This window comes from Ranitomeya variabilis, chromosome 2, assembly GCF_051348905.1.
Source record: "Ranitomeya variabilis isolate aRanVar5 chromosome 2, aRanVar5.hap1, whole genome shotgun sequence".
NCBI classification, from domain to species: Eukaryota; Metazoa; Chordata; class Amphibia; order Anura; family Dendrobatidae; genus Ranitomeya; species Ranitomeya variabilis.
Genome location: NC_135233.1, coordinates 822097031 through 822121363, shown reverse-complemented (window position 1 = coordinate 822121363; position 24333 = coordinate 822097031). Strand labels below are relative to the sequence as shown.

General features: G+C 42.3%; 1 protein-coding gene across 1 annotated transcript in view; it reads left to right on the top strand.

The window, feature by feature from the left end:
• FAM83B (family with sequence similarity 83 member B) overlaps positions 1-24333 on the top strand; it is a 156757-nt gene that overhangs the window by 95814 nt on the left and 36610 nt on the right. The window contains exon 3 of the mRNA XM_077290014.1: positions 15524-15688. Coding sequence (XP_077146129.1) covers positions 15524-15688 — 165 coding nt within the window. The remainder of the gene's footprint in view (positions 1-15523; positions 15689-24333) is intronic.

Below are 24333 nucleotides of genomic sequence, written 5' to 3'. Positions count from 1 at the left end.
TTCTTTTAGAATGCGAGAGACATTTAAGTAAGGATGGAACCCCAAAGTAAGCTACATTACTGATTTTTAACTCTGCCTTATTAAATGGTTACTCTCAAGTTGTTTGTTGAGCAGGACACAGAAGAAGGCAGCCAGTAAAAGTGGAGAGGGTGGAGCTGTCACAGGAGGCCGTCTTAGATTTTGAGCTATGGTGAAGACTTTAACACTACGATGTCTGTCTCTCTGTATGGGGGAGAGTGGAGAGACAGTCCTTCTATGTCCTGAGCTCGTGGGCCATGGAAGGCTGAATCAGCTCTCGGGCCTTGAGCTTGACTACTCTGTTTTAATAAGATGTTATATGTTAGGGGTCGAGTTCCCTCCTCTGCACAGGGGGAATCTCGGGCCATCTCCGCTGTGGTCTCCCATTCTTCTCCTGCCGCAGTGGAGCCTGCTCAGCGGAGACGTCAGTCCCAGCATCTCGCTCAGTCTGACTTTGTGCTAAGAGTTACTGCTGCCTTTCCTGCTTCTGCCATTGAAGTCGGTGCTGGGCAACGGTGAGCAGACGCTTCTGGGTCTAAGTCCTGCTTTGCTCGTTCTGAGCATGCCCAGAGTAAGATCTCTCAGTGGAGATCGAGGGTCACATGATCTGATACTGCAGCTAAGGTCATTGGCTCCTTCAGGAAGGTCCTGTAGGTGCTCACGCTCTGGTGTAGCTTCTCATTGGTCCTTCTAGGAAGGTCCTGTACGTGCTGTAGCTATTTAAGGTTCGCATGGCCGCACGGTTAGTATTGTTCTTTGTTAAGTGCTTTGCGCCAGTGTGGTCACGAGAGTATGTGTTCAGGGACCCGGCTAAAATAAGCCCCTAAAATGCTGGCACCTCCGGCGAGGAGTTTGTGTTTGAATGTGTTCAGGGAACCGGCTGAAATAAGCCCCTAGAATGCTGGCACCTCCGGCGAGGAGTTTTGTGTGCATGCGTGACTACTGACTGCTCTCTGTGTGGGCAGTTAGCCTGTGCCTCTGTGAAGCCTAACAGGGCACAGTGCTTTTCTTTCACGATTACTCGGTGAACTAACTGAGTTAGTCCATACCGCCATATTGTGCCACCGTTGCTAGCAGCAGGTACTCCTGCACGGTGGACCCCGGGCTGCGAACGCACCAATATCAATAAAAACATCTCTATTCGGTGCGTTCCGCTAGCCGTAAAATTTATATAAGTATATAAAAATTTTATTACTGAATGCTTCATTTTGACAAATACATCAAGTTATGTACATACTAAGTGGTTATAGTGTTGACGCTAATTTTTCAAGACTTCTGCAATAATCCCTGACATGCTGGATATCAGTTATCTTATTGTAACCCAGTCTTGCCTAATCAGTGCTTGGCATTTATCCCAATTTCTGTGGTTTTGTTTGTTTGACATCTTGAAATCTTGAAAAGTAAGAGAGAACGCTAATTATTGAGTCTTTATATAAACCTGATGTACTTGTCAATAAAAGAGTAAACATTTATGAAATACTTATAATTGTAAAATTGTATAAATCTGACTAAAAGAAAACTTTTGGCTATGATGATAATAATTATTGGGAACATTAGCCAGATCATGTTTATCAGGAACACCAGGATATGATTGAATATAGTTCCTCCTTCTGGTTGAATATTTTTCTACAAATCAACTATGTTGTACACTGTAAAATTGTATCTAATAAAACAATATTTTTTGCATTATTAATTATAGTACTGATAATAATAGATCAAGGTTTTAATACTAGGACTCCATCGGTTGTTCTGTGCATAGAGTTGAATGGGAAAATCCACTTTAGCTAAACTTTATGAATATTTATGAATAGTTTTACTAATTCAGGTGGCTGGCTGAATGGCCACATTTTAATTGCTAAATTCATTTTATTTGAAAAATCTAATTAAACATATTTAACTTGTACTGTAGCAAGATACATTGATTACAATAACAGCTGTGATGGAATTAAATTGCAAAAAACATCTATTTTCAAAACATGAAAATACAGTGTGATTTTCTGAATCAAGCTGAATGGGCAGCTGTGCAGCCTGACCGCATTTCAATTGACATTTAAAAATGTTAGTGCATAAAGCCTGCAGATTTTTTTCGTTGGCAATTAGCATTTAAACACAAGTTATGTATAAAATATAAATTTGCAAAAAAAAAACCCAAATTCTAAACTGTAAAAAAAAAATTATTGTGTTATAGAAGACAGGTTACTAAAAAGGTAAAAAAATAGAAATTGGCCTTCATGACCTATGACAGTGGATTCTAGGAAACATTCTGCACATACTGTACCTTAATCAGCTGACAGATTTTAGTCTTATCACTCTTACCACATAAATACATTTTGACGTGAGTCTCCTTTGAAATATGAAATAACACAAAACTAATGAACTTTCAACAGAACCAAATTCCTCTTCATTAGTATTACATTAAATGACATAAAAGACTTGGACAATTTTACAAGGTGATATCTGGTCTGCATATTCTGCTGTGGCGCAGAATTACTGGAACAATGACACAAATGTCAAATACCAAACAGGTAATGCGGAACAGCAATTTTCTAAATATAAAAAATGAATAATTAAACTAAACCTCACAACTGATTCACGCTGCCCAAACCGTGGACAGCATGAATCAGACACAGTTTGCCATCTCAGCCAGGTATGTTTTCTCTGAAATGCTGCAGTGTTTAACCTCTTCTTGACATGGCAATTTTAGTATTTTTCTTCCACTTTTTATTGAATACAATAGTCCCCTTGGGGGACTTGAAGCCCTGATAGTGCGAATACTTGTGCTATACATAGCAGTGCTAAAGCGCTGCTACATATCGTAAAAATCACGATTTCCTATGAACACCAGCCTTGGGCTGGCTATCACAGGAAGATCGTAATGACAAATAATCATCAGACCCTTGGCTGTTATGACAACCCATTGGTGTCTTGGGATCACGCCATGGGCTCTCCGATGGGGGCATGGAATGATGTACACCTCCTATGATGCCACATGTTAAAAGACACTGTCAGAGATTGATAGCAAGATTTAACAGGTTAACAGCCATGAACAGAGCTTCACTGCACCCGTAGCTGTTAGAGGCACATGATGACTGATTAAACTAGCCACCATGTGGGGGGAAACATGCATGCTCGGCAGGCAAGCCTGCATCAAAGGCATGGACACAACATATGATGCAAGTTTATATCACATGTCATGTAGGGGTTAAGGGGAAAGCCAGCGTGACACTATGCGGATCAGATTACTAGTCCAAGAGGATGTTCCATTGTGGCTTATTCCAAGCTCACCTCCTTGAGTGACAAGTCTCTACCTGTATAGGATGCAACCTGTCACTTAAGGAGTATTTAACTTCTTCATCAGGGCAAAACACAATCCTGATGAAGAAGTTATACACATTGAAGCACATTGACGAATAAAACCACCTCAAATTGGATTGGCACCCCTCATTTTCTCTGCACAACAGCAAATAATAACCCATTTGTTTCTCCAGTTTTATGCATTTATCTCCTTGTGGGTCTGCAGGAGCCTTATCTACTATATAATTGTCTAAGGGTCACTTCTGTCTTTCTGTCTGTCTGTCTGTCATGTATATTCATTGGTCGCGGCCTCTGTCTGTCATGGAAATCCAAGTTGCTGATTGGTCGCGGCAAAACGGCCATGACCAATCAGCGACGAGCACAGTCCGGCGGCAAAATGGCCGCTCCTTACTCCCCACAGTCAGTGCCCGCTCCATAATCCCCTCCAGTCACCGCTCACACAGGGTTAATGGCAGCGGTAACGGACCGCGTTATGCCGCAGTGTAACGCACTCCGTTACCGCTGCTATTAACAATGTGTGACCAACTTTTTACTAGTGATGCTGCCTATGCTGCATCAATAGTTAAAAAATCTAAAGTTAAAAATAAAAAAAAATAAAAAAATTGTTATATACTCACCGTCCGTCGGCCCCTCGGATCCAGAACCGGCCTTTCCCACTCCTCGCGACGCTCCGGTGACCGCTCCATGCATTGCGGTCTCGTGAGATGATAACGTAGCGGTCTCGCGAAACCGCTACGTCATCATGTCGCGAGACAGCAATGCACTCTTGGGACCAGAGCGCGTGAGAAGCGTCGGTAACCGCTTCGCCTGGATCCGGGGCCAACGGAAGGTGAGTATATAACTTTTTTATTTTAATTCTTTTTTTTAACAGGGATATGATGTCCACATTGCTATATACTGCGTGGGCTGTGCAATATACTACGTGGGCTGTGCAATATAACACATGGGCTGTGCAATATAATACGTGGGCTGTTATATACTACATGGCCGGCCGCGAACAATCAGCGACATGTGCAGTTTGGCCGCGAATTGGCACGGGATTTGAACCACACTTCGCTAATTGGTCGCGGCCGGCCAAATCCTGTGTATTCAATGTATTATTCTAAAATCTTCATAAATAAACTACAGTCATATTCTAGAATACCTGATGTGTTAGAATCAGGCTACCATCTAGTACCTCATAAGTGGTTGTGTGCACATCACCCATCTAGGTGAGCGCAAAAGTGCAGATTCTTCTCTGTTGTTACCCACATAAGCCCCGATTTGTGATTTATCTTCTCTCCAGTTTCTCTCTCTTGGTTCTTTTGATCATAGGCATTTTACATAGTTACAGAGCTGAAACTATTGTCGACTGCCTGCTGTTATTTTGACCGTGAGATGATTAGATCCCAAGTCTGCAGTGATGTTACCTTGATGCTACTGCATTAACACCCCTGCCATCTTGTAGAAATAGGTTGAGTCTCTAGATATTAAAGACAGCCCTGAAACATGGAGAGAAGACAGTCATAGTGTATAACTGCCCATGGCGCTCAATGAATGCTATCTAATGAACAGAAGAATCACCAATGGGATGTGTTGGGTTTTCGCAGAGGTGTTGGGCTCTTGCATGGGAAAAGATAAGATCCCTTTGCTTTCAATAGTTCCTTGTAAAGATTATGAGTTAAAAAATTACTCTCTGAAATGGAGACTCAAAGAGTTAAAAAAAAAAACTTGTCGTCTTCCAGCTTTTAATTTTTAATCTTAATAACTTCCTAGCATTAACTTAAAGGGAAACAGTTTTTTGTTACCCCATTTGAAAGCAGCACAATGTAGAGACAGAGACCCTGATTCCAGTGATGCATCACTTAAATTGGTGTTGCAATTTTAATGTAAAACTATTTTACCTGCTGCAGATGTACCAGTTGTCTGAATGCTGATCTCTGTATAACGCTGCCCACATCACTGATTGGCAGCTTTCTGCTTATGCAAAGTGTGGAAAAAATGCTGTCAATCAGTGATGTGGGTGTGGTTGCACAAAATAGCAGCAGCTTTAGGCCATGTTCACACTTTGCGGCGTCCTCTGCGGGTTCTCCCGCAGCGGAATTGATAAATCTGCAGGGCAAAACCGCTGCGGTTATCCCTGCAGATTTATCGCGGTTTGTTTTGCGGTTTCCGCTGCAGGTTTACTCCTATACTATTGATGCTGCATATGCAGCAATATGCAGCATCAATAGTAATGTTAAAAATAATAAAACATGGTTTATACTCACCCTCTGACGTCTCGATCTCCTCGGCGCTGCACGCGGCGGTCCGGTTCCAAAGATGCTGTGCCGAGAAGGACCTTTGTGACGTCACAGTCATGTGACCGCGGCGTCATCACAGTCATGTGACCGCGACGTCATCTCAGGCCCTGCTCGCACAGCAATCCTAATACCGGATGGCCGCATGCAGCGCTGAGAGGTGAGTATAGCATGATTTTTTATTTTAATTATTTTTTTTACACAAATATGGTTCCCAGGGCCTGGAGGAGAGTCTCCTCTCCTCCACCCCGGGTACCATCTGCACATTATCCGCTTACTTCCCGCATTGTGGGCACAGCCCCATGCGGGAAGTAAGCGGATCAATGCATTCCTATGGGTGCAGAATCGCTGCGATTCTGCACAAAGAAGTGACATGCTGCGGAATGTAAACCGCTGCGTTTCTGCGCGGTTTTTCCCGCAGCATGTGCACAGCGGATTGCGGTTTCCATAGGGTTTACATGTAAATGTAAATGCAATGGAAACTGCTGCGGACCCGCAGCTGCAAAAAATCTGCGGATCCGCGGTAAAACCCGCAAAGTGTGAACATGGCCTGACTAGTCCTCTAGTGATAATCTCCTGCTGATAAAACTATGATTTTATAAAAACTACACTTAGCAGCCTAGTAAGTTATACATCATTGAAATCAGAATCTCTGACCTTACATCATGCTGTTCTCAGATTGTGTAGAAACAAGAATGGTTCCAAATTTCTAGTTTCATAAATAATATTTTCAGTTGAATTTTCTGTTCCCATAGTTATGTCCATGTTGCAGTATTTTGGGCAATATTTAGCTGTATGATTTGTAAGTCAAAATGGGAAACAGAAAGGGCAACATGAAAAATTAAATGGAAAGTTTTATACCCCTCTTTTTGAATCTACTCCTGATGTTGGCTTACAACGAGTAATGTAAAATACTGATCTTCATGCTGCCATGTGAAAGGGACCTATAACAAATTTAGTATGTGTGCTATTATTTTTAATACAATTGAACAGGACAGGTGGTGCAGAAAGATCATTTTGCCTGTTCAACTTCTTTCATTTACATAAATGAATGCAAGATTCTAGATTCATGTCATATGGAAATGTTTCCAGAGTGGTTGGTCTGGTGACCTGGTCTTGTGAAAACACGTCTATGAAAAAATTCAGTTAAAGGCTGTAACCCATGTAAGTTAAATTACTTAAATAACTACAAAATGATCTACAACAAAATAATACAGGTAATATTTAAAGGGACGATGTCAACCCCCTTCTTTTTTTCTTTCCTCACACATTACTCTGCCACTTTACACTTTTATGTTTAGACTAGATGGTGGCCCGATTCTAACGCATCGGGTATTCTAGAATATGCATGTCCACGTAGTATATTGCCCATTTACGTAGTATATTGCCCAGTCACGTAGTATATTGCCCTGCCACGTAGTATATTGCCCAGTCACGTAGTATATTGTCCTGCCACGTAGTATATTGCCCAGTCACGTAGTATATTGCCCTGCCACGTAGTGTATTGCCCAGCTACATAGTATACAGCACAGCGACGTAGGATATTGCACAGAGCCACACAGTATATTGCACAGCTTTGTAGTATATTGCCCTGCCACGTAGTATATTGCACAGCTACGTAGTGTATTGCCCAGCTACCTAGTATACAGCACAGCTCCGTAGTATATTGCACAGAGCCAGTGGCGTAACTACAAAGTTATGGGCCCCGGTGCGAACTTCCAAATGGGGCCCCCCCCGCCATAAAATTCAATGTAACCCCCATAGAATACAATGCAGCCCCCCTCATAGTATAATGCAGCCCCTCCATACAGGGGCAGTGAGAAAGACACAAGCAAATGGTGACTAGGGGGCAGGGGAGAGGGCACAAGTGGGCAAGGAAGACAGGCACAAGGGGACACATGGGGGCTAGGAGGCAGGGGAGAAGGTTACAAGGGGACTAGTGGGCAAGGGAGACTGACACAAGGGGACAATGGAGACTAACACAAGGGGCACATGGGGACAAGTGGGCAAGGGAGACTGACACAAAGGGCACATGGGGACTAGTGGACAAGGGAGACTGGCACACGGGGACACACGGGGACAAGGGACAAGCACAAGGGGACAAGGGAGACAGGCACAAGGGGACACACAGGGACTAGTGGGCAAGAGACTGACACAAGGGATACAAGCACAAGGGGACACACAGGGACAAGTGGGAAAGGGAGACTGACACACAGGGACTAGTGGGCGAAGGAGACTGACACAAGCACAAGGGGACAAAGGAGACTGACACAAGCACAAGGGGACATAGGAGACAGGCACATGGGGACACACAGGGACTAATGGGCAAGGGAGACTGGCACATGGGGACACAAGCATAAGGGAGACAGGCTCAAGGGGACACACGGCCCCCTGACCTGCCAGAGCCGCTTGCAGCTGTGACCGTGGTAGTTACGCCGCTGCCTCAAACACACACATACTACAGATATCACACACACACTACAGATATCACACACACACACATCATACTACAGATATCACACACACACACACATCAGTTATCACACACACACTACAGATATCACACATACACACACTACAGATATCACACACACACACATCATATTACAGATATCACACACATACTACAGTTATCACACACACACTACAGATATCAAACACACACTACAGATATCACACACACACACACACACACACACACAGACATACTACAGATATCACACACACACTACAGATATCACACACACACAGACATACTACAGTTATCACACACACACTACAGATATCACACACACACATACTACAGATATCACACACACACACACACACACACACACACCAGAGATACCAGCTCATATACACAACTCACAATCTCCTCTCTGGTACAGGGGTGGCTGATGTAAACCGGCTGCAGCTCCTCAGCTTCTCCTGACTAAAGCGGCTCTGTCCCGCACCTCCCCCCTGCTCTCGCCTTCTGTCCCGGGGTTATTTTGGCTTTCTCTTAAATACGATCTCATTCAGAGGTACATGAGATGTATGAGGGGGAAAAAACAGATTGAGAAGCTGTCTCATCGTGATGACTGGAGCTGCTTCCTGTCTCTCATGTGCCCCGGCTGCCCCCTTCCCCTAGATACGCCTCGGACTGTTGCTGTGCAGGAGGAATCCCCTGCACTGCAATATGGTGTTGGGTGCCAGCACAGCCCGCACAGTGGTCTATCCAGCACAGCCCGCACAGTGGTCTATCCAGCACAGCCCGCACAGTGGTCTATCCAGCACAGCCCGCACAGTGGTCTATCCAGCACAGCCCGCACAGTGGTCTATCCAGCACAGCCCGCACAGTGGTCTATCCAGCACAGCCCGCACAGTGGTCTATCCAGCACAGCCCGCACAGTGGTCTATCCAGCACAGCCCGCACAGTGGTCTATCCAGCACAGCCCGCACAGTGGTCTATACAGCACAGCCCGCACAGTGGTCTATACAGCACAGCCCGCATCTCTCGCCCCCCCCGAGAATGCCCCCACAGTCCAGTAAAAAAACAAAAAAACACTCTCCTTACCTTTCCTCTTGCCAGCGTTGCTTCCTGCTCCGATCTCAGGCTCGGCTGCAGTCTGCCCGGGACACAGCAGGTGCGCGATGATATGACGTCATCGCGCACCTGCAGTGTCAGAGGCAGAGCGGGGAATGATGGGAGAGGGAGCGTCTGTAGACGCTCTCTCCTCCGTCATTGCATTTAACTGTACCGGCGTCATAGACGCCGGTATAGTTGAATGCGACGGGGGGGGGGGTGAGTCGGTGGCGGGGGGAGGCGGATCGAGCAGCCCATGACTGGCACCGGCTCTTCTGGCATTTGCCAGAAGTGCCCGATGGCCAGTCCGGCCCTGCTCTGACCTGCCGGCCCCGGGCCCCTGACCTGCCGGGCCCGGTCGCAGTGGCGACCGCTGCAACCGCGGTAGTTACGCCCCTGTCCATACTGTACAATGGCCACACATAGTGCTCTATACTGTACAATGGCCACACATGATGCTCCATACTGTACAATTGGCCACACATGATATTGCCTACAGTATAATGGCCACACATAGTTACTCCTACACACGCGGCTGAGCTCCGTACACATTGCACATGCGGCTCCCCTCCGTACACCTCGTACACACCCGGCTCCGCTCTGTACACCTTGCACACACGGCTCCGCTCCGTATACCTCGTACACACATGGCTCCGATCCGTACACCTCGTACACACACGGCTACGCTCCGTACACCTCGTACACACACGGCTACGCTCCGTACACCTCGTACACACACGGCTCCGCTCCGTACACCTTGCACACATGGCTCCGCTCCGTACACCTTGCACACATGGCTCCGCTCCGTATACCTCGTACACACATGGCTCCGCTCCGTACACCTCGTACACACACGGCTCCGCTCCGTACACCTTGCACACACGGCTCCGCTCCGTATACCTCGTACACACATGGCTCCGCTCCGTATACCTCGTACACACCCGGCTCCGCCTTGTACACCTCATACACACACGGCTCCGCTCCGTACACCTTGCACACACGGCTCCGCTCCGTATACCTCGTACACACATGGCTCCGCTTCGTACACCTCGTACACACCCGGCTCCGCCTTGTACACCTCATACACACACGGCTCCGCTCCGTACACCTCATACACACCCGGCTCCGCCTTGTACACCTCATACACACACTGCTCCGCTCTGTACACCTCATACACACACGGCTCCGCTCCGTACACCTCATACACACACGGCTCCGCTCCGTACACCTCATACACACCCGGCTCCGTCTTGTACACCTCATACACACACAGCTCCGCTCCGTACACCTCATACACACACAGCTCCGCTCCGTACACCTCATACACACACGGCTCCGCTCCGTACACCTCATACACACCCGGCTCCGTCTTGTACACCTCATACACACACAGCTCCGCTCCGTACACCTCATACACACACAGCTCCGCTCCGTACACCTCATACACACACGGCTCCGCTCCGTACACCTCATACACACCCGGCTCCGTCTTGTACACCTCATACACACACAGCTCCGCTCCGTACACCTCATACACACACAGCTCCGCTCCGTACACCTCATACACACACGGCTCCGCTCCGTACACCTCATACACACCCGGCTCCGTCTTGTACACCTCATACACACACAGCTCCGCTCCGTACACCTCATACACACACAGCTCCGCTCCGTACACCTCATACACACACAGCTCCGCTCCGTACACCTCATACACACACGGCTCCGCTCCGTACACCTCATACACACCCGGCTCCGTCTTGTACACCTCATACACACACAGCTCCGCTCCGTACACCTCATACACACACAGCTCCGCTCCGTACACCTCATACACACACGGCTCCGCTCCGTACACCTCATACACACCCGGCTCCGTCTTGTACACCTCATACACACACAGCTCCACTCCGTACACCTCATACACACACAGCTCCGCTCCGTACACCTCATACACACACGGCTCCGCTCCGTACACCTCATACACACCCGGCTCCGTCTTGTACACCTCATACACACACAGCTCCGCTCCGTACACCTCATACACACACAGCTCCGCTCCGTACACCTCATACACACACGGCTCCGCTCCGTACACCTCATACACACCCAGCTCTGCCTTGTACACCTCATACACACACGGCTCCGCTCCGTACACCTCATACACACACGGCTCCGCTCCATATACCTCATACAGACCCAGCTCCGCCTTGTACACCTCATACACCCACGGCTCCGCTCCGTACACCTCATACACACCCGGCTCCGCCTTGTACACCTCATACACACACTGCTCCGCTCTGTACACCTCATACACACACGGCTCCGCTCTGTACACCTCATACACACACTGCTCCGCTCTGTACACCTCATACACACACGGCTCCGCTCCGTACACCTCATACACACACGGCTCCGCTCTGTACACCTCATACACACCCGGCTCCGCCTTGTACACCTCATACACACACGGCTCCGCTCCGTACACCTCATACACACACAGCTCCGCTCTGTACACCTCATACACACACGGCTCCGCTCTGTACACCTCATACACACACTGCTCTGCTACATCCACACAAACCCCTCCTGACCTCACACAAAAGCTTACCCTCCTCCAGCATGATGACAACCAGCACTGCACTACTGTCCTGCACTACACGGAAGCCCTTGATCATGTGACTCCGACTCCTCCCCTCCTGTGACCTCATCCTAGGTCCTGTGCGCACAGAGCAGCTGCAGCCATAGTTGTGGTGTGCGGCTCTCTGCGGTGGAGGGGCTCTGCTGCGGGACAAGTGCAGTCCCACCCGTGATCGCGCATGCACTGAGAGAGTGCACGCGCACCAGGGCCTGTAAAGAAGGTTTATAAAGGGCCGGCGGCCCATTTTGTAGCTCAGAGTTCTTAGGGGCCCCTAAGCACTGCGGGCCCCGTCGCAATTGCGACCCCTGCGACCGCGGTAGTTACGCCCCTGCACAGAGCCACATAGTATATTGCCCAGTTATGTAGTATATTGCCCAGCCTTGTAGTATATTGCACAGCTTTGTAGTATATTGCCCAGCCTTGTAGTATACAGCAGAGCCACGTAGGATATTGCCCAGTGACGTAGTATATTACCAAGGCATGTATGTCACAGGGCCAAAAAATAAAAAATAAACATACTCACCTAACGATCCGAGGGCCCCTTGTAGTGTATCATACTCACCATTCTTGTCGCTGCTCCTCTGCGTCCCATGTCTCTTCTTCCTGGTAGTGCTCGGCTTCAGGAAAATGGCCGCGGGATGCCGCGCGTGCGCAGATCGAGATCACGGCGGCCATTTTCCTGAAGCCGAGTTCCATTGCAAGTGCCAGGGCTGGTGGGAGCAGGACCTATGAAGACGTCGCGGTCACATGACCGTGATGTCACGTCAGGTCCTTGCCGCACACCAGCCCTGGGACGGGACCTCACCGCAAGCTGACGCTTGTAATGGAGCGGTCCGGGGAGCGTGGCGAGGAGCGAGAAAGGCGGCGGAGGGTGAGTATAGCAGGTTTTATTTTTATTTATTATTTTTAACATTACATTTTGTACTATTGATGCCGCGTAGGCAGCGTCAATAGTACAAAGTTGGGGACACACAGAGTTAATAGCAGCGGTAACGTTACCCGCGGCATAACGCGGTCCGTTACCGCCGGCATTAACCCTGTGTGAGCGGTGTATGCGGGCGCCGGCAGTGAGTGCGGGGAGTAAGCGGCCATTTTTTTCTGGACTGTGCGCGTCGCTGATTGGTCGCGGCAGCCATGACAGGCAGCTGCCGAGACCAATCAGCGAACGAATAACCGTTACAGAAGGAGAGACGGAAGTACCCTTAGGCAATTATATAGTAGATTGTAATTGGTGGTAGAATAAGATTCTTCATTCACCATTGTTGTCCATTGTCAGATAATAAAGCACTCTACAAATTATGTGTAAATTCATTACCTTTTCATTGCATTGAATAAAGTAAAGTAAAGAAAGATGCTGCCAAATGGCTCCGGCATCAATTAATCTCCTGAAAAAAAAAATAGGATAAAATATTTCAATTAAAATTGTTTGACCTTCTTTAACTCATTATCATCTTTGTAAGAGAGGTGGGAGGCCCCCATAAACATTAGGCTGTCATTTAACTCTGCAGGTATCAACAGGTCCAGACAACATTAGTCACATATGTATGGGGTCTTTGCATCTCCTGCCCATAGAATATCTAAGTGAAATACTGTATATTTTGTTACTGAAGAATCTGGTATCACGTAAAGAAGTTGCCTTTTTGCTTTAACTTTGATGTATTATTCTTAGTATAAGTCATCAATGTTTGATCGGTGTGACAACAGGCTCCTTCACCCATCAGCTGTTCCTGATGTAGGCAGTGGCCGGAGCGACCTAGGTATGTAGCTGCACAGCTGACTGTATAGTGGCTGCAGTCAGGTACTGCACATTCACTACCTATTCCAATCAATAGGAGGTGGATGCGCAGTGCCCAGGTGTAGCCACTGTCCCATTGACAAAGCTGTGTTGTGTAGTTCCATAACTGAGCTGTTCCATCCGCCACCGACACTGGAAATAACTGGTTGGCCGAGGACCCATCACATATTGATGACCTATCCTATGAATAGGCCATCAACATTAAAGTCTTGTACAACTTCTTTAAACCAGATTTTGTAAAGGTAGATTTTAGAAAACATGAACTTTTGTAGGTGCCCATTACTTCTAAGATAGTTATCATGAATGCAAGCATTTTGAGGGTTCCTTTGAGTAGTCTACTGATTACCAATACATGATAGTCAAACTGCTATAGTTCTTTTCTTAAGATTACATGAATTAATTGTTCAGTGAATATAGATGACATAGACCTTACATTTATTGTCTCATTGAAAGTGCAAAATACAACAGAAAAAACAAATCAAAAGAAACATCATAAATAAATATAAACTTTAGCTATTACTTTATGCTATTGACACTGTCTATTCTATAATATATTTCCATGTGCTAACAGATAGTAGATGTACGTGGCAGCTATTTGCCCCTAACAGCCACGGGTGGAATCGCGATCCACCTGGGGCTGTTAACATGCTAATTGCTGCTGTAAATCAGCTGCAGCACTTAACATGATGGCACCGGAAGCCCATCACAAACCCTGTCCATGGGCGCCTGTGTCACTTAACCGCCAATGGCTTGGCATGACAACTACTTGGCATGCCATTACCTGATAATTATGAACACCGCCCAGTAGCTTGCCCTCATAGCAGTTGAGTATTTCTGCTACACAGAGCAGGGCTGAAGCCCAGCTGTGTGTATTACAAGCGATCAGAAGATCGCAGCTCCTAGCTTCCCATGGAGACTATTGAAGCTAGTAAAATGTTAAAAAAAAAAAAAAATATATAGAAGTTTAAATCAACTCTCATTCGCCCCATTAAAAATAACACAATTAAAAAAAACACATATTTTGTATCGCCCAATCAATATTTAAAAATAATTAGTCAGTTTGGTAAATGGCATAACGAGAAAAAATCAAAACTCCCAAATTACAGGGTTTTTTAATCGCCACAACATTGGATTAAAATGCATTAATGGGCGATCAAAAGATTGTATGTACACCAAAATTGTATCAATAAAAATGTCAGCTCGGCATACAAAAAATAAGCCCTCACCAAGTCCCGATCACAAAAAAATGGAGACGCTGTGAGTTATTTTGTGTTATTTGTATGGTTTTTAAAAGGGGGAAAATTTTGCAGGATTCTCTGGGATCTTGTTTATAGGCTGCACTTCATTATTACACTGACATAGATAGAAATATGCTGAAACTGTATTCCCTGGAACTGTATGGTGGATTTAAAAGAAGAAATAAAGAAACAGAAAAATAAAGGAGAGGAGAGGGATAAAATACAAAAAACTTATGAAATATTGATTACACTTCCAAGTCTGCTACAGTCACTGAATAAATTGGTCATTTGTCAATATGTCTCTATGGATGAAAGGTAATCGCAGTCTAGATTTTAGATTCAGTTCACAGATACCAGCAACAGGGTAAGGAAGTAATAGGAAGGATGTGAGATTATAAATGTATTAAGTTCAGTTTTCCACTGTCAGTTTAAAAAAGTACATGAAGTATGGACGTATCAATAAATAAGGTCCTCAACTCTGGAACCAGTAAATCTGTGGGTCTTTTTTTAGTTTTGTTTTAATTCTATATTCAAACTAAGGTAACTGTTGCTTAATATAATGCTAACATGCAACTCTGCACATCTCAGTGCTTATAAACACCAGTGGGTGATGAGATTGTGAACAAGCTGACCTGTTATATTAGACTAACATGATCTTACTTTATTCAACAGGTGATTGCCATCGTAATGGACATGTTTACCGATATTGATATATTCAAAGAACTCGTGGAAGCCTCAACAAGAGGAATTCCTGTCTATCTACTTCTTGATGATGTGAACTTTCCACATTTTTTGACAATGGCAGAGAAACAGGGTTTCCAAGTTCAAAGACTAAGGGTAAGCAATATACTAAAACATTTATCTATCAATTAGAGATGAGCGAAGTAGGCAAAATATGAATTTGCCTGTGAGCATGTATTTTTAAGGGAAATTTGATTTGCAGAGCAGTTATTCTTCTCAAATATAATATCCTTTTTTTCTGGGGGTTTTCCAGACACAAGAGCATAATAAATGTAGGATTTAAAAAAATAATTAAAATCCTTATACTAAGCCTAGTACTCACCTTTCTGGCCCCTCCACTCCTCACCGTCACCTGTCATGTCCTTGTCACATCTTCTGATCTCAGCCTCTGGCGCTAGACCAAGACTTCAAGCTCAGATAGATTCCAGGGGGGGTTCTATGCAAAAAGTCATGAAGTCATGACATCAAGATGTGCACCGTGACCTTACATTCACATGCGCAGAACTATCACAGGCTTCATAAGAAATAGAAATCCTGGCCTGGCATGTAAGAAGAGTTTTCAGTGCAAGAGGCAGTGCAGTAACAAGAAAAGTGAGGTGTGATGTGAGTATAAGGACTTTTTGTATTTTGAAACCTTTTTGTGACCATTTCTGGATAAGAAAAACGGCCACGAAATGGTCTTTCTGCCTATCTAAAAATAATACAGAAGTTTGGTCAAATCCAGAAAAAGCAAGTGAATTTTATTCTATGCCTCGTTATGTAGAAAATTTGATTCATTATATTACCCTTTTTTCTATCTATCTACTGTTAGAAAAAAACATTTCTGTGATAATTCCATCTGTGTATCTCATTACATCTCGGTGAAAATCCAATTTCAAGTCAAGAAACATGTGTTTAATATAAGCATAGAATAAACAAACATGTATTTATATACTTCCATATGATAAAATATACAATAAATTAAAGCTTTTACAGCTAATTGACTGAATAAAACTTAATAAAGAACTACTATTTTCTGACTTGCTTGAGGCAAATCTGCGAGAGACTTCAAATACATGAGCTCACATATAAATAATTATTGTTTAGTTCATTTGTAATGTACATAAGGTAAATAATATCGACTATAATTTACTTCTTGATGGTTTTATTACTAAATTTTAAAAAAAAGTTGTTCTGGTCCACCTTTTCATTATATGACCCGCATTCAGACTCCATAAATTATACATTGTTTTATATCTGGCCCAAAAGCCACTTTGTCTATTTACAGTCCTATAAGCTGCCTTTTAAGCATTTAAATAAAAATCAGACAACGATGAAAATATTTAACTCTTTAAATAATTAGGATGATTATTGTAGGAAAACTCTGTTTCCATTATTTAATCTTCAGGTTGTTCAAAGTTTTGAACCAATAAAAAATGTTTATTTATAACATTCAAACTTTCATTTTGTTTTAAGGCAGACATATGGCATGTTGAATGAATTTAAAGTAACTGAAATCGAACTTGGGCTATATAAACAGATACGTACTAGGACATGGTGTTTCTATGTTTATTTTATTTTTCTTACTTCTAACTTATAAATATTTGCTTTTTTCAGTATTGTCAAATAACAATAAATCTAAGCAGTCCTAAAAAAAGTACTTAATGCCAAAGTATATAGAAGGTTTAGTACAATAAATAGATAGAAACCTATAGAAAATAATGTACACAAAGAACTAAAATAGAATACAAATTAAAACTTTTTTAAATTAGTTAATCAAATAAAAAAAAAGAATTCAAAAGTGATGAACCAGCAGGTGATACCACAACACTCAAAAAAAAACATATGTCAGGAGGCATATATAATCAGCAATGTCTAGAGATGAGCATGTAGTACCAACTTTGAATTTGCCTGTTCGCACGTATTTTCCTCAGAAACTTGATTCACAGAGAACTTATTCCCTGTAAATTTAATGTCTCTTATTATGCTCTGGAGTTTCTTGAAACTTGTGTAAAGTCTCAATGTCATGATGTAATGATGTGTGCTGTGACCTTGCACAGAAATGTCCCATGCCTAAACAAAAGTCCCAGCTCACAGCTGTGATAAGATAATGTGAAAAGGTCCTGATGGGTTACAGTGAAGAGCAAAGTGGTGAGGGGTAAGGTGACCTTGCGATTTTACATTTTTTTGTTTCCATGTTTTGTTCCCCTTCTTCCCCATAACTTTTTTATTTTTTTTTCAATATGGCCATGTGAGTTTTTTTTTGCAGGATGAGTTGTTTTTTTTTTAATGACACCATTGATTTTACCATATTGTGCACTGGAAAAAAAGGAAAAAAAAATATAAGTGCAACGAAATTGGAAAAAAAGTACAATATCAAAATTGAAGGGTTTGTTATTTACCATGTTCAATAAATGCTAAAACTGACCCGACAGTATGATGCTCCAGGTTATTATGAGTTCGCAGATACCAGACATGTGTAGGTTCTTTTTCATTTAAGTGTTGGAAATTTTTTTTAAAAAAGTCATCAGGAAGGATCTAAATGATCTTTGTATGGGGATTTTGTTTAGACTAAGGTATTGAATGCTAAATTAGAATGTTACCATAGAGTCAGCAAAGTTTCCAGAAATTGATAGCCAAAGCAAACATAAGAAAAATAAAATTCCTTTTCAGGAAAATGTTCTTCTTTCTCAACTTATGAGCTTCATTTTTCCTCACCCTCACCTCCTTGGTGTATCATTCATTCTGAAAAACAGCTAAAATCTGTCTTGGTCAAAACATAACAGGCTACCAATTCACTGGGGTGTCAATTTACATCAATTTATTCTAAGGTAGCCTATGAACGGAAGACATAGAGGAGCAAAATTAAAGAAAGTCACAAACCTGACCTGCTCTCTTATGTTTTATCTCATCAGAGTTCTTGTTTTACACTCTTACTGCTCAGTACTATGTCTTCCATATTGCCTCTGCACATGTGCTACATAGACACAGAAGAAAAGCAATCCCTCATGTCTGTGTGCTCTACTGAATATGGGAGACATCAAAGCAACTAGTCTTCTCCCACCGGCTCAGGGACAACATTTAAAAAAAACCATGGAGAAGAAAAATGGTGAAAAATACATGATACAAGCCTTAAAATGGCTAGAAATAGTGTTACTCCTCTTGTACACACAAAAAACTGCTTTTTTTTCTGAAAAGTCACTTGAAAATTCAGATATAGTTTAGCTATGTTTTACATTTTATTTACCCAAGTTATTCATAAAAGCAATTTTGGTGGCTTTTTTTTAGCCTGGAACAGCAACCAAATTGTTAAAATGTTCTTATAATGTTTTGACTACCATATAATAAATAAAGTAAAATGTCAATTTACCAGGAAAACATATCAAAAACAAGGATATCGAACAGTTTATTAATTCAAATTGTGAAGGTCATTCCCAGTATGATGCCTAGTTCCTATGGGAATTGTTCATTGCATTAGTTACTTTTATGATAGAGTAACGAGAACTTGTCAGTAGGTTCTATCTTAGCTTTTTCCTTGTCTTCTGTACTTTGTAATTAGTTTTTCTGAAAAAAAACAAGAAGCAAACAAAAAAAGAAAACAGATCTTTTTTGATCCAATTCAATTAAAAGAGTGCATGAAAATGAATGTGTTTATGAAGAATGCAGGCAATTATTATTTCACAATTTTCCAGCTCTGAAGAGAAAATAATGCACAGATTTCAGCATGATTGGCTTTACATATGGATACTCTTTCTGGGATGTCTCTATATGGCTTGTTTCTTGCTTTTCTATTCACAAAAAAAATAACATCAGATAATAAGAAATGTGCATGCAATATGAAAAATAGTATTGTTATGCACTGTTTGCCTTTATGCCTGCCCAATATCTAATATTTTACATTTTTTGCAATCTTAAAGTTTTTTTAAATTTAAGACTGAATTAAAAAAAAGTGGCCCCCAAATGCTTTTATGTACATAACTAGTGATAAGCGAGCATGCTCGTTACTCGGGTTTTCCCGAGTATGCTCGTGTGGTCTCTGAGTATTTCGGCGTGCTCGAAGATTTAGTTTGTGTCGCCACAGCTGCATGATTTGCGGCTGCTAGACAGCATGAATACATGTGGGAATTGTCTGTTTGTTAGGGAATTCCCACATGTATTCAGCCTGTCTAACAGCCGCAAATCATGCAGCTGCGTTGACACAAACTAAATCTTCGAACACGCCCAAAATACTCAGAGAACACCTGACCATGCCCGGAAAACCTGAGTAGCGAGCATACTCGCTCATCACTATACATAACATAACAAATCAAATTCTGCTGCTTTAGCTTCAGTGTCTTGCCTGCGAAGGTGACATGACGTTGACAGTGTGCATCACCAGTATAGACAGCTCATACCATCTACTTTGGCAAAGCCGCAGAGTTCAACAACTGACTATAGAAGTGCTAATATAACAATGAGAACAGAGAAGAAAGGGAGAGCCAGCACACAACCAAGGGAAGGTGGAACCTGTTTGTCTTGCATTTTTATGACCTATAACTTTTATAACTTAATGATTGGCATGGCATCATTTTGAGAAGGGGTTCTCCAGTTAGAACAATGCCTTTAAGATATGATTGGATAGAACAAGTGAAATGTTTAATGTGAGTCTCGGTATTAGCACCTATTTAAATAATTTGGATATTGTTACTTTTCTTAGTTTTTATTTAAGAATAGCCTAAAATGTCTACTGGAAAAGTTACATTTAATGTAGCATGTAAAGAATCATTACATAAAGTCAGAGACAAGATTCTACATGCTTCACTTTTATATTTCTAAAACAGAACAAAACGGATCCAAGATGGACCTGTTAATAATCAATGGGATCCCTCTGTTTCCATCAGAAATGCAACAGATCCATTTCACACATGAATTCCACTTGTTCTATATGAAACCAAAGTGTGAATGTAGCCTGATTGATTATATTTGTTACTTTGACAAAGTTTGGCAATTCATGATTTGCAATTAAATTAGTAAACATCTCATTTTTATGCATAATTTAGGCAAGCAGGAGAATTAGTCTGCACAGTGCATAAAACATAAATGAGGTCTTTTACGAACATCCACATTACTCTGCACAAATCGTGACAGTAATTGGAGTCTAAATATTGTGGTGTAACCTTGTCAAATTCTCCTGAGATGTTTTTGTGCTTTTGAAATATAAAGTCATGTGTTCTACATTGACAGTATAGTTTTATATTTCAGAATTTTCATGTAAGCTACATGTTATTACTATTGAAGCACAACCTGTAGATGACATAACAAAATATGTTGTAAATTGCATTGAAAATCTGATTGTGGGCCCCATTTCAGACTATAGTTTTTTCGTAATATTTGTATGTTAGCAGCTAATCAGTAGGTTGTTTAATCAGACTAATAATAAAATTATTATTTAAAATGAATTAATTAAAGGGAACTTCATTTTAGATAGCGCTATTTACATTGGGTTTAGGTCAGGGCTCTGACTGGGACACTCAAGAATGGTCACAGAATTGTTCTGAAGCCACTTCTTTGTTATTTTAGCTGTGTGCTTAGGGTCAATGTCAATGTTGGAAGGTGAACCTTTGGCCAAGTCTGAGGTCCAGAGCACTCTGGAAGAGGTTTCGTCCAGGATATCTTTGTACTTGGCCGCAGTCATGTTTCCTTAAATGACAATCAGTCATCCTGTCTCTGCAGCTAAATAACACCACCATAGCATGATGCTGCCACCACCAGGTTTCACTGTTGGGATTGTATTGGGCAGGTGATGAGCATTGCCTGGTTTTCTCCATACGTACCGCTTAGAATTATCCCCAAAAAGTTCTATCTTCCTCTTATCTGATGAGAGAATCATATTTCTCATAGTCTGGGGGGCTATATGGGGGCATTCATATGTCTTGCACTGAGTAGAGGCTTCCATCTGGCCACTCTTCAATAAAGGTCTGACTGGTGGAGGGCTGCAGTGACAGTTGACTGTGGAACTTTCTCTAAACTCCCTACTGCATCTCTGGAGCTCAGCCACAGTGATCTTGAGGTTCTTCTTTACCTCTCTCACCAAGGCTTTTCTCCCATTATTACTCAGTTTGGCTGGACAGCCAGGCCTAGGAAAACTTCTGGTGGTCCCAAACGTCTACCATTTATGGATTATGGAGGCCACTGTGCTCTTAGGAACCTTCAGTACTGCAGAAATTCTTTTGTAACCTTGGCCAGATCTGTGCCTTGCCACAATTCTGTCTTTGAGCTCCTTGTCCAGTTCCTTTGACCTCATGATTCTCATTTGATCTGACATGCACTGTGAGCTGTGAGGTCTTGTATAGACAGGTGTGTGCCTTTCCAAATCAAATCCTATCAGTTTAATTAAACACAGCTGGACTCCAATGAAGGAGTAGAACCATCTCAACCATTATCACAAGGAAGTGGACAGCATGTGACTTAAATATTAGTGTTTGAGCAAAGGGTCTGAATACTTATGACCATTTGATATTTGTTTTTCTTTTTTTATTAAATTTGCAAACATTTTTACATTTCTGTTTTTTTCAGTCAAGATGGGGTACAAAGTGCACATTAATGTGAAAAAAATTAACTTTTTTGAATTTGTCAAATGGCTGCAATAAAACAAAGAGTGAAAAATTTAAAGAGGTCTGAATACTTTTCGTACCCACTGTAGATCTTTTTGGGCCAATTTGAGGCTTTGAGGTATTTTCAATGTGTTAAAGTTGTTGTCTGGTCCAAATCAATAAGTCTGCAGTCACTCTGTGTGACTGTAGGCTTAGGAATCCCCCCAGCGCACCCACTGTGCTCAGCCGAGATTTGCCGGTTTCTGACATGGGACCGGAAAATATGTATGCGTTATGCATATTCCCAGAAAGTAAGCATGGCCACAATTCCATACAATTGTATGGAGTGAGGCTGCACACTCTAGACAGCCACACTCTCTGGAAAGCAGCATCACTTAATGGGGTGCAGCCTCTCTCTATGCAAGTGTATGGAGCAAAGCCACACCCACTAAATGGGCCATTGCCATGAGTATGTATAACTCATATTTACTCTCCGGTCCTGGGTCAGAAACCGGCAAATCCCCACAGTGCACAGATTCATAAGTCTGCAGTCACACGGAGAGACTACAGACTTAGTGATTTGGACCGCACAACCTTTTTAAATATCAATTTTCCGCAAATCAATTTTTTGGACTAAAATTTGGCAAAACTGGTGAATTTGAATTGCAGAAAATTTGCTTATCTGTACAATGCACTAAAAATGCTTATGTATACTACACACATTGCCATAAGTATACTACAGGGCAATAGTCAATGACAATCCCAATTTATTACAGGTAGTGCCTCCGCTAGCCATGGCATGCTAAAGGTCTTTATGTAGAAAAGTCAACACTAATAAATTACCTATCTTCACATAACAGGGAAACTAACCTAAAATGCACATAATGAGAAGGTGAGAAGTGACCCCTTCAGCCCCGCATCATGTTTTTTGCCATTTTCATTGGGAAATTAAAAAAAATAACTTCTCTCACCCCCCAAAAAAATCCTTTCTTGATTGCAAGAAAATTAGTTATTCAAAAGAAATTCTGTTGCATCCCATTATTTTCCGCTTTACCCACTATGTTATTTCAGAACTGTTTCCTAACTTTCTCATTTTAATTACAGTAATTTATATATTTCTTCAAGCAGTTTCCATTAATATTCCTTATTGCAGGGAACGTTTCCTGAACTTTGCTAGCCCAACAACTTACATTTTTTATCTTTGAAGTCTAGAAGAATTATATATAGGAATGAAGGTCTTCACAAGGATATAGCTGTGGTTTAAAGTACTGTAATGCTTGCTGCTGTAGCTGCTGAAATAAAAAGCAAATTTGGTTCTCAACGAATGTACACTTCTTCACACATGGTTGAGTAGCAAATCCACATTCCCAGCAAATTGAGAAATATGAGTTTTCCATAAACATAATGGTCATGTATCATCATCTCCATTTAACAAAGCTGTTATTGTGCATTTTAATGGATACTTTGGAAAAGAGTGTACATGATTTGTGGCCCAGAATACTGATAAACATATTAACAGGATTCACTATACAAGTTCCTTCAGCTCCAAACGATAAGAGACCCATGAACTTTGTTTTTGTGGACATCATAAAATATTATATTATTATAATTTTGCAAATTGTTGTTTGGCCATCTTGATCCAAGAGAAAATTTGGGCCACATATTGCGACATGACAGCTCAAAGTAACATATAAAGATGATTTTTAATTACTTTTATTAAAAAGGTGTCCATTAAAAAGTGACCACAATTAGAGAATAGATATATGTAGCAACTATTATGAAATCACAGTAGATATATAGCGTTGTAGCAGAGTAACCAGTGCTCGTGGGTTTAGGAGATTGACCAAGTAATGGTAGATTAGTCCAGAGGTAATCCACACAAAAATTCCAAAGTAGTTAATAGAGAAATAATAAATTCTGCTACTTCTTACATAGCAAAACCTTCAAAGGAAAATAGGGCAATGTTAAATTATCAAAAACAAATATAAATCAGAGTATCATAAGCAGGGGCACCATTAATAATAACTATGTATTGCTGACATAAACTGATTCTATCAACAGTGACAAAGGTTAGTGTGAGGGTCTAAGACTTAGAACTTCACTCAAACCTTTGTTAACGATGTCAGAGTCAGGATATATCACCAATATCTAGTTATTATTAACTACTATTATCCACTACTGAACAGCCCC